This window comes from Molothrus aeneus, chromosome 4, assembly GCF_037042795.1.
Source record: "Molothrus aeneus isolate 106 chromosome 4, BPBGC_Maene_1.0, whole genome shotgun sequence".
Lineage (NCBI taxonomy): Eukaryota > Metazoa > Chordata > Aves > Passeriformes > Icteridae > Molothrus > Molothrus aeneus.
In genome coordinates this window covers 38,243,455-38,255,820 of record NC_089649.1, presented here as the reverse complement: position 1 = coordinate 38,255,820, position 12,366 = coordinate 38,243,455, and the positions used below count along the sequence as shown (strand labels likewise).

General features: G+C 35.7%; 1 protein-coding gene across 1 annotated transcript in view; it reads left to right on the top strand.

Annotated features, from left to right (window-relative positions):
• Positions 1–9,563, top strand: part of VEGFC (vascular endothelial growth factor C) — a 68,247-nt gene extending 58,684 nt beyond the window's left edge. Inside the window, exons 4-7 of the mRNA XM_066549060.1 lie at positions 1,951–2,102; positions 4,738–4,847; positions 5,079–5,409; positions 9,066–9,563. Of these exons, the coding sequence (XP_066405157.1) occupies positions 1,951–2,102; positions 4,738–4,847; positions 5,079–5,409; positions 9,066–9,180 (708 nt within the window). The 3' untranslated portion in view covers positions 9,181–9,563. The remainder of the gene's footprint in view (positions 1–1,950; positions 2,103–4,737; positions 4,848–5,078; positions 5,410–9,065) is intronic.
• Positions 9,564–12,366: the final 2,803 nt, after the last annotated feature.

The window sequence follows — 12,366 nt, the reverse complement described above, 5'->3', positions numbered from 1 at the left end:
CAAAACTGATGCATGTTGAGTTTATTCACTTAAATAGTTTCACTGAATAAACAGTAGCAGCTATTGGGTGAGGTAAAATACGTTACTCTTAAGAGAATTTATTTGAGCAAACTGAGGGTAATTTGAGGAGGTCAAGGAAGCTAGTCTACCTTTATGTTGTTTTACTAGACTTTTTTCCTCACTACACCACTGAAGTGGTGATGGGAGGAGTTGTTAGCAATATCCATCTCCAAACTGATGCCTTTCACAGTGGAAGGATAAATGTAAATTAAGATTAATTCACATTCACCATCATTTCCAGTTCCATTACCATGATTGATACATCTCAGCTGTTTTTGTGAAATTTCTCTTGGTGATCTCCTGAATCTGAATTGGACTGTTGGGCAGGGACCTATCTCTTTTATGTGGTTTGGAAATGTAGCAGTCGTCCTGTGCTGCCATCTCCAGTGGTCTGTAGTCCGCTATGCTTTGCAGCATGGGAAATTGATCTACTGCAAGAAGATCAATACAGGAGTTGATCTACTGCAAGAAGATCAATACAGGAAGAGCATGCACTTGTTTTCCAGCTGCAGTTAGGTCCATTCACACACTCATGCTTATTTCACTTTCTAAGATCTCTCTGTAGCAGGTTTTTATTTCAGCTTCAGAAAATCAAGGTGATACTGTCATGAGAGAACAGAAAAAGAAAAAAAGATTCTCCGTACATGTGTAATATTGTAAATAAGTTCATACTCTTTGTTCTGCCCATCAATTTATACATATCTTCTAAGAATCAGCTTTCTAAGCAGGTGAATACATCCTATAATGCTGTATTTTGTATTTTGAAGCATTTAAAATTACCAGTATTCTGATTATATTTGCATGCTGTGTAAATGACATACTCTAAAGTTACAGATTTTTAAAGAGCATTGCAAATACATCTCAGCTAAAAATAAGATTTTTTTATACGATCTTACCAAATGGAACTGGAATAAAAAAACAATGATCATTTTTAAAGGTAGTAAAGACCCCAGAAGATGAAGAAATGTTCTTAAATGTATTTGAAAGAACGACTGAACACCTAAAAGGCAGCAGTGCACTGTTGCCCTTCTTAAAGACTATTGAAAACTAGCTTTTAAGACTTTGACCTAGTGTATCTGTCCTAGCTTTTCAGGAGATTGAGACTTGAGTTTTATAGCAAAACCTACTTAATTTGATGAAGTAGATGTCCTGAATTGAAAACTGAACTGTTCTTCTGTTATCAGTTGTTCAGTGTTACTACAAAGCATCACTGAAGTTGTCCTCTTTCACCAGTTGATCTATAATTTCCACTAAAATTAAGATCTTGTTAATTTACTTACAGATTATTTTATCAGTAGTGGATATTTCTTAATACTTTGGGATAAAAAAGAACAGTTAATGATATATTTTATCAGGATAGGCATATAACTTGCACAGACACAAATACTAAAAATTTTTAAAATGTGGTAAGCTGTAGTTCAAATGTTATTCATCCAGAACTGATGTCACCAAAGTCGACTATACTGCTTTTTTACATAAGCTTTTGTAATTGTGCAACTGATGTGTTAGGTGGTAACTTACTGTCTTCTTTATATTATTCTTCAGTTTTTCAAAGCACCTTCTGAAAGTTTCATTTTGGATTTTTTAAAAATGCTGCCAGTTTGAAGTCATCTCCTCTAGAAAAATGAGTTCTTTGTACATTTTCCTCTCATGTATTAAATGTTGTGGTAAGCAAGCTGGCATGTAACGGGGTTTAACACTAAAAATGTTAGTTGTCACATCATAGCCATTATATTCATTTTGCACATAATAATTATTTAGCAGTATAATTGAATGCTGGAAGATGACAAAAAAATCTGAACTTAAATTCATGACAGGTTTTTTGTACGTCCCTAACATTAGTTTTAGCTGGATCTGTATCAGTTTTCTGCTTTTCCTTGCCTTTTGCAGCTGTTTGAGATCACGGTGCCGCTGTCCCACGGCCCCAAGCCCGTCACCGTCAGCTTCGCCAACCACACGTCCTGCCGGTGCATGTCCAAGCTGGATGTGTACAGACAAGTCCACTCCATCATACGGCGTTCCTTGCCAGCAGCACAAACTCAGTAAGTATCAGGCTTGTCTTGCCTTTCTCATTATGAGCAAACCTGTATAATTCAGATCTAAAATACTGCCGGAAAGTTTTCACAGTTAGGATAGGCGAGCTATGCATGACAGTAGCAGAATGCTTTCTTCAAGGGAGCTGCCATTATTTTACACAAAGAGAATTTTACTAAATTAACATCGCCTTTCTACCCAGTAGATAAACTGGAGCAAGATGATTTAAAACTGAAGAATAATGTATGTGGGATTTGCTTGATGAAAGAGCTGCATTCCAATTGAGACAAAAAAAATCAGCAAAATCAATTTATTTTCAAAAGAAAAGCTAAAAATATCTCTGTAAATAATTAGGAGACAATATTTCTCTATCAATCTATATTTTCATATTTTGAATGCTTTTTTTTAAAGGCTTGTTTTTTAGGGAATCTTTAATTCGCAAATCTTTCTTCACATCTTCATGTGCCAGAGGCACATATAAAATGGAAAGGAAGGGGGAAATAAAGGGTTAATTGGCATTCCGTAGAAGTAGCATATTGATTTTTTTGTGTGTGTGATTTTGAATGAAAAATGTCACAGAACAATCTGGCACCAGAAATCTGATTTTAAGTTATTAAAACACTTGAAGATCTCCTTCTTTAATTTAGAGTTTTGAGTGATGATTTTATGATGTATAAATATATAGCAAGTCAAAAACACATAACAGACTAACAGTTGCTTTGAGGAAGAGTCAATAACTAGAAGCCAATCTGGAATGAATTGGCATTTTTTAATAAGGTGAGTGAATAGAACAAATTTCTCAGAGGTGTTAAGCATTTTCCTCAGTGGTTTCAATCTGTTTAAGTCTGGATGTTTTCTGACATATTCCTAAACAGAAATTAAACTCAAATAGAATATAATCTATCTAATTTGTTCATCAAAACATGGATCATAAACAGTAGCTTGGAAATAAATCTATTCATAATTAGTTTAATTGCATAATTAACAGATTATTAAAAAAACAAACCCAAGAGGCAGTAAGAAAGTCAAATTATGTTGCCTCTCCAGCTTCTCTGTGTTTCTAAGTTAAGAGCAGTTGAAATGATCAGTGCAAGAGTTTATTCTAGCCAGGAAACAGCTACTTGTAGTTGAGGGAGGTGAGAGTACAGATACCAGACTTGGACCAGCACTCACAGGTAGCAGTTTGTCCTGTGACTAAGGAATCACACTTCAACAGAGGTAAGACAACATAGTACTAGATCAGAATATATAAAGGTCTTCTCTACTGTTACTTAATGTATTTAAGTTCGAAATCTGTGGCTTCATGCAATAAAAAAGCAGGAGGGTTTGATTTTTGTTTTGTTTGGTTTAATTTGGTTGGTTTGGTTTGGGTTTTTTTAACAGAATACAATAAGATGGCTGTAGATTATCCATACAATTTCTCAAGCAGAATTGGAAGGCAGGCTAAAGGAAACATATGCCAAGGAAACATATGCAAGATGTATACTGGGATGAAATCAGGAAACACTAGTTTGATAAAACATGGGGTGAAGCAGGGCAATGTTAAACTGCAGCAGTCTTTACAAGTGGAGTGATTTAGTGTGTTGAAGGGAGCGGTCTACTTAAATGATGATCACGGAAGACTATGCCAGCACCTGCATTTTTGAATGTGTGAGTAATGGTGCTCAGGGGAATGAAAAGTGCATGAAATGTGTAATATAGGTGTTGTCTTAAAAGATTAGTAGGATTTTAGAAATACTACAGAAACAATGAATAAATTACATGGCCCGGATCCATGAAGTTAGGCTTGACTTGTTCAAAGATGTAATGTCAGCTGTGGTGATAAAGAAATTGCAAGCAAGGAAGATGAGATAATACACATAAATATTCTATCAGTGATTCACCAGACAGCTCAGTTCACTCATTCTTTAAAAAGGCAACAGCTGCTGTTTGGATTTTTTGCTTTCTTTGGTACTACTACCTTGGCTGCAAACTGTAGCAGGAAAAGAGGACTAAAGTGTTTAGTTGTTTATTGTCTTTACTTTTAAAGTGAAGAGGCATCACTGCTGAAAGTCTAATTCTTTAGATTTGAGAAGGCTGGTCAGAATGAGTGACTGATGAGAAAGTGTCAGCTAATGGCACATAACTTTCACATAAAGTGGAATGGAATCTGATAAACTGATTTTATTTTTTAAAGTTTTGCCTACATAATTAATTCCGAAACTATTATTGCTGTCTTTTGACGTCTTAAATTTGAAAACATTTTTGTAGTTCAAAAAAACTACACGGAAAATGATGCCTGTTACCATGCAGTATTTGGCATGCAAAAGAATTTTTATACTTGTCTATATGAGGCTTATGTTCTACGGTTAGGTCTGCTTCAAATCAACATCAGCAAAGTAAAAATGCCATCTTCTGGAATTTGGAGCTAAAACTTGATATATGAGAAGGTTTCTTCAACAAATGGTTGAACATCTCTGAAGTGGGGAGAGCCTTTAGATGCAGATTTGACAGGAATAAAAAACAAAATTATGAATGAGCTGACACTCTTAGAAATATATTTGCAATAGTGAGAAACTAAAGCAATCAACAGCTGAAATAGGTTTTTTTTTTTTCCCCTTGAGCTCTTATAGTAGTAAATCAACAGCATTTTTCATTTCGCAGGTGTCATGTGGCAAATAAGACCTGTCCGAAAAATCATATTTGGAATAATCAAATTTGCAGATGTTTGTCACAGCATGATTTTGGTTTCTCTTCTCACCTTGGAGAATCTGGTAAGCACTTTCCCTTAAAGCATCAACTGTCCTTCTAAAGACAAGAAGTTGTAGTAATTATTTGTATCATTTTCTGTATCATTGCTACTACTGGTTGTTGCTGTCTTTTGATAAATGCTTGTTTTTGAAACACCATGAAAGGCATGGATTTGCTCATTTGTTCACATAAAAATAGGTGAGAGAGTAGACACAAAATTCTGGTACTAGTGGACTTCTCTGCTGCTTTTCCAGACACATCTGAAGGATTCCATATCTGTGGACCGAACAAGGAGCTGGATGAAGAAACCTGTCAGTGTGTCTGCAAAGGAGGCGTGCGGCCCTCGAGCTGTGGACCTCACAAAGAATTAGACAGATCATCATGTCAGTGCACATGCAAAAACAAACTTATCCCTGCGTCCTGCGGGCCCAACAAGGAATTTGATGAAGAAAAGTGCCAGTGTGTATGTAAAAAGACCTGTCCTAGACATCAGCCACTAAATCCTGCAAAATGCATCTGTGAATGTATAGAATCTCCCAATAAATGCTTCTTGAAAGGAAAAAGGTTCCATCACCAGACATGCAGGTAAAACCACAGTTTTTATTTCTTTTACGGTGTTCAAGGCCTAAAATTTTGGGTTGGCCATCAGCTGTCTTGTTGAACTGCTTTGTAGTCTTAAGTAAACAGTAACCCTGTTGTCAGTTCAGTTTTACCTTGTATGACTTCTATAAACTAGAAGAGGAAGCTACTAGGCATAATAAGTATTCTAAATGTCAAATACAAGTAGTGACACTTGTGTTGAAGTCTCTAAAATGAGGGAAAAGACTGGGAATGATGGGAATGAGGGGAAAGTAACTGGCATTACTTATTTACAAATATTTGGCCTTTTAAGTGACGTAGAAGAGTTAGAAACATCAGAAATTATCTCTTCTCTATAACTCAATTTTATGTTTGCTGAGAAGAAGAAACCAGCCTGGTTACATAAGCTTTACACATTACAAAGCCTTTACACTATAAGTTTCACTTCCAGCAGTGCTACAAATATAAACCACCTACATTAAAAGAACATTCACACCTGAAGAAGTCAGGCACTTAAGAAGCTAAGAAATGCCATAATAAATATCTGATGTTGATTTCAATATCTCTCTTGATTTAAAGACTTAGTATTTGAGGGAGGAAATTAAGTTCAGCCTTGCTCTGTTGTGTTGTGGTTGAATACGATAGAATCCTTTTCTCACTTCCAAGGACAGTATGACATAGGATGCTTTTACCTTTTTTCTGAGCTGTTTTTCTTTTGTCTTTGAGTGCAGAAAGCAAGGTTTATATATGTTGTTACTTTATGCCTCTAGAACCAATAGTCGTGTAGATGTTAGAGGGGGCAATCTCTCCTCCTTAAGAAACAGCATAGGTTTCTCACATTTTGGCTCTGTCCAGCACAAGCTGTTTCTAGAAGGAATAAAAATCCTGCAACATCCTTTTTATCTCTTAACGATCCCTTGCTCATTTAAAACAGCATCAATTATACAATTTAATTTCTATAATAAAAATATAAAATATATTTATGATACAAATTTATTAAAAATAAATGGATGTACCACTCTGTTGAGCTTTGTGCTAGACATGTGAGCCCTAGCCATGAGCACAATCCTGTAGCCATGTCCTAGACAGCTCCCTGTCCTACAAATAATGCTTGTAGTTTCTGGTTTTGAAGCACTAATATTTTTATGCATTGTAGCTAAAATGCCTCTGCTTCTAGTGTTACACCCTGCTGCAGATGAAAGGAATACAAAATCGTCTACAAAGCACAGGATGGGAAGGGAAAAAAAGCTCTCAGCAGATTGCTTTTTAAGGTGATTATGCTGTTTATCAGCCCAAGAAGTAGGATTTCCTCATTTCTTCTATGGAGTTGTTAGAGTGCCCATTGTAACAATCTGGGCATTCCGCACAGCAAAAATTCACAATTATTGACCATAAAGAGAAAGTTGCTGCTGCTTTGCCTGGCACTATGAATAGTGACTAAACATCTATCTTAGCTCCAGCATGCTCAGATTTTCCTCATTGAAACAGACCTCTGTCACATGAAACCACTCTGTAAACAGCATTCAGACCAAATCTCTTGAAAGACCTGGTCTATTGTTCAGCAGTTTCCTAAGGAAACCACATTTATGTAGTTACAATGACTCTACTGCTATTCACCTTGTGCTACCACCTCTAAAATTTATTTTGGTCAGTTTTGGCTGGGCCAGATAACTAGGAACTTCATCTGTTAAGCACTTTAGAGGAGGAGAGGGACTTTCTTGCTCTGTTGAAATGTCCCAAATAAGGATAAGACTGAAGTAACCTGACCTTGACTGCTGCTAGACACAAACTCACATGGGAGAGGTGCTGTATAGCACTCCAGCTACAAGTTGAAGTTCACAAGGACGCATGAATCCTAAACAAAGTGAACTCCTCATGCTTAATGTATTCCTGAGTGCTTTTCATTGTGTACAATCAGAGGGATGTGGAAGAGTTTGGGTTTGCCTCTTTTTCTTCTTATTTAATTTTGCTGTCATTCAGTACAATGGTCTGAACTTTCATGCCAGAGACAGCAAGAAGGTGACTTCAGTGTTTCATCCACTCCATCTTTTTTCCCAGAATGGACCCCTGGCTGGTTGCTTGTTCACTTAGAATATTAGATCGTTCCACAAACTTTTTTGTTGCCTTTTACCACTGTTTCCAAATTTTTGGGGGAATAGATTGCTGGGGGTTTGAGAGATTCCCATGAGCTGCTACACTTATTTCAAATCTCTATTAGGTGGCACAAAACAATGTTACTCCCTTAATTACAGAGACCTCAGTGGTGAACTAATCTGGGATAAATGACATTGAAAACACTGAACATGATGTGACTAGTTAATAAATGTCCCATTTGCAGTCTTCCTCATTCCTTATCACTTTCCTCATAGTCAGATTCATTGGTTGAACTGGATGGTGTGAATTAATGTAACTGTAGTGTAGACCTCATATCATAAACAAACTATTGCAAAGTAGTATCCAAAACAGTAGTAGAATCCAAAACAAGCACACAACATACTAACTTATTTGCAACAACAATAAGAGTCACCACAAGACTGAAACAAGAATTACCTAGGGAAGAGGAGAGTGACATTGCACAATTTAGCGTGCTGTATGTATGCAAGTAAGAGTTATCGTAATAGATCATGGTATCAGTGTTTCACAAACAGGCACACATTATTTCAATACAAGTTTTAACTATAACTGTGCTGAAATTCAAGACACATACTTTTGTCTTTTGACTCATTGCCAGTGTCTGAAAAAATCACAGACTTGTACTTTGTCTCTATTATACACCAGAAAGTATTTAGCATTGTTATTGTAAGGTTATTTTGGGTCAAGTTCTTGTTTTAATAGAAAAATTAAATAGGAAAAGGAAGGGTTCAGGGACAACCAGAGATATTATCTTTGTATAAGTTCTATTTTTCAGTCAAGGAGTTGGTGAGGAAAACTTCTGCCACTGCACAGGGAGATGTGATTTGTGATTCAATGCCGTATTATTGTTAAACTTATTTTAATCAGGTAGACACTACTTCTGTTCTTTCTCCATTAAGATTTATCAGAAACATGATAAATAGGCTCCGATTTTTCTTCAGAGTGCACACAGATGCAATATGAATGCAGATATATTCCCACTGGCTCAGAGACTGGCAGTGGGAATTTGCAACTTGAAAGGAAGTATGTTCTCATTTTCAAGATCAGAGTCATAGTGTAACATATGTAGACAAACCTCTCTCAGGCTTATTGAAGTAGTCAATAAGATGAGAAACAGTCCTGGGTAGGAGGGTGAGAGATTTGGTTATCACCTAATTCTGGATTACCACCTCCAATTTGCAGCATGCCAATCTGAGTACAGAAAGATATCCTATTTTCAAACTAAAACTAAAAAATAGTACACAAGATTAGAATGCAACTACAACCAGCAGTGTGATAAAAAAGTCTATATGTATCTGTTGCAAAATAATAATTTCAGTATAATTTGTTATTGTTTCATTGTCTTTTGTGAAGAATAGTTCAACTAAAATTGTCATAAGAACATAAAAACTTAAAATATATGTATTTGTAGGAATTAACTATTCACTAGTTAATTCACTATAGCAGTGTGAAGGCACACAGCTTTCTGTTCCAGTTAACTATAAACAATGGTTTTATATTAATGCCCACCTTTTTTCCCCTTTCTTCAGTTGTTACAGACCTCCATGTACAGTGCGGACGAGACGCTGCGACGCTGGCTTTTACTTCAGTGAAGAAGTGTGCCGCTGTGTACCTACATATTGGAAAAGACCACTTATGAATTAGCCAAGAGAGCACTACTTGCTACACTGGTGTACACTTTTCCATTAGAACAAAAGAACAACAGAAACTTTGCTAATAATTGGAATTAAATGTTCACCAGAGACCCTGTGGGGTTTTCAGAGACAGACTCGTGCTTTTCTCAAGACGTGGAAAGCAAATGTAGAAAACAACTGGGGTTCACATTTTGTAAAGAACTCAATAAGGACTTGTTTTCTGTCAATGACCAAAAGCCTAGGTTCTCCTTCTTGTGATTTTTTTTTTAAGAGATAATGACTATATAATTTATTTCCACTAAAACCATCGTGCAGCATTTCTGTTTATAGCAGTAACAATTGTTAAAGCTCACTGTGATCAATATTTTTATATCATGCAAAGTATGTTTAAAATAAAATGGAAATCGTATTATATAATGGTGAGAATGTTTAATCATCTGCCTAAAAAAGGAACTTGGATTCAGCTCTATTTTCTGTATTCTTAACAGGGAAAGAAGCAGTAAGGAGAAAGCACTGTTATGAAAGAAGGATGCAGACGTTTTCTTGTACCTGTTGTGTTTGCCGTGTGGCAGAATTATACTGAGGGTTTTGTGAGCCCATGGTACTTCTGTCTCTAGAATGAAAGTAGCAAAGGCATAATTAATAACAAGGAGAACAGTGGAGATTCTGTACATTGCCCAAGTATAAGGGCTATGTTTACAGCACAGCAGCAACTACTCACATTCTAATATATTCATCTACTATTTTATTTCTTGGTGTTATTCCCAAGGAAAAGTATAAAACTATGTCTGTTCAAGATTATTGGCATGTAAGTGGAAATACCAAGATTGTTTTTTATTTAGTGTTACAGGCTACATTATAAATTTCAGAGCTAAGTCTTTCAAAATGCTTTTATGAGTTTACCATTATGTAGTCAAATCAGATCTTTTGATCATATATATGCAGATCATGTATACAGATGCAAATATATTTTGAAGGGGAAAAAATATATTCTAATGGGGACATGAAAGGACTTGTCTGCTGTGTTGACACAGTCTCTACATTGAAAAAATCTCTTTCAGAAAATATGAAATCAAACATCTACAATTTTAAAACAAGGTAAGATTTTTAACTTAGAATTTGGAAGGAAGTTTTTTACTTACAGAAACTTTGTTGGGTGCAGAGTGGAGCAAGCAACGCTGCAAAGCAAAATGTTTGTGACAGGAGTGGCCAGAGCTCTAAAAATAATTCTGCTGGGTCTCAACAGCTGTTCTTAAAAGAGTTATTGATGAAATAGTATTATATTCCAGAACTTTGGCCAGGAGGGGTTGCTTTTCTAGATTCTTTGTATTTCATAAGTTTTAATTACTCAGGCCCCATCGTGGGTTGAGGCAGTGTAACAGGATGATACTTTGAGACTTCACCACTTTCCACTGTCTGCCTGCTATTCTCAGTGTTCTTCTTAAGAGGCCAGCTATTTATTATCCAAACAGGATAATAGGGTGAAGTTCAGGCATGCAAATACTGAACAATGTCTTTATTACCATATTGCTTCAGCAATCAAATGCATGTAGAAATGTAGATGACAGTTTAACATTGATGTACAACTTTAGCTGTTATAAGAACTCACACTTCCATCAGTAGGATTGGTAGTCACACAAATCATCAGTGTCTAAATTGGCAATGTTGACATAAGAGCTAGAGGTTAATGTTCAAATTTAATTCAGTATTCAAAAAATTCAAGCATCCACTTCTGTAGGTTACCTGCTTGAAGGAAGCCTAAAATACCTTAAGAAACAATTGAAAAACAAATTGGATTACTGCCGTGACTTGCATTGGCGAACCAAAACCACTACACTTTTATAAAGACATGAGAGAAAAAAACCCCACTGTAAGTGAAGATGTTAAATTTCTGTCCCAGACCAATACAGAAGAGAGGCAGTGAAGAGAAAGACAAACCAAATCTGATACCAGGAACAGAGCTTAAGTAAGCAGGTATCTAACTAACAGATCAAAAATGTACTTCTGGTTATAAAGCAGAAGGGCACAAGTGAAGGCAGAACAAAATCTACATTCCATCACATGATTCCACAGAGATTATAAGAAGTGCATGTTAAAACAATATGCAAATAAAAAAACCAAACCCTGCAAAACTGAGCAATGATCAAATGTCTAATTTTTTTTAAAGAGTTCATGAAAACAGGTAATAAACCCATTGTGGCTAAGCAGCTACTTGCATTTCTACTGAGTAAGTATACCACAGTCAAAAATAGTAAAACCCATCTGAGTAGGGAAGGGAAGGCAGGAAGTTCAAAAATGAGACCAGTGAACAAGAAGTTTCAACATTATCACAAACACTAGCATCCAATAAGAATTACGTTCATGAATGCACATTTTTTCTTTCTTAACTTTCCAAGTATTGAAACTTTTAAGCATAAATTATGCCAATCTAAGTAAAATAAGATTTATAGAGAGCCAATTCCTGACTTGTAAAAGTTACCACAAAATCAGGTTTGTGTCTGAGCAAAGTGAATAGTTAGCCATTCACAAAATTATGTAGATGCATAGAATAATATATACAAGCAAAATACAAGATTATTTTCTGGTAATCACAATCTCCAGTTCTACTTTCCATGAGCATAGTTTTGTAAAAATGCATTATACATAACACAAACATCAGAATTACTATCATTACTAGTGGAGAGACTCTACAGATTCTATGTGATAAATGTGATCCCATTTATCTCCATACTGTCATGAAATAATCTTTAGAGTAGGTCTTCCTTGCATTTATTACAAAAAGTAGCTTACAGGTCTACACTGTTTTTGTTTTGAAGCGATACTTGATTATGATCTCTTTGAAATTTTCATTTTCACTTCAAACCTTGATATTCTTAAAAAAATATAAAAATAGGTTATACAGCTTAAAAGGAGATTTGAAAGATAGATGATAATTCTATATGCAAGTTATTCTGCACTAACTCCAAATAAAAAGCTTGTATTGTTATTTGTCTAAAATCCCTGTACCTTGTACAAAAATTACAAGGTGGTTGGGAGAGGGAGAGCGCATGTAACTGCAGTAAATCACATTTAATAGTAAACAGACTTATGCTTGCATTTCATCAGGAATTTACAGCAGTTTCTGTACTCTTTCAATATTGTACTCTAGGGAGACCGTAAATTCTGCAGGGTAAGCCCCCTCTACCTGCATGACCAG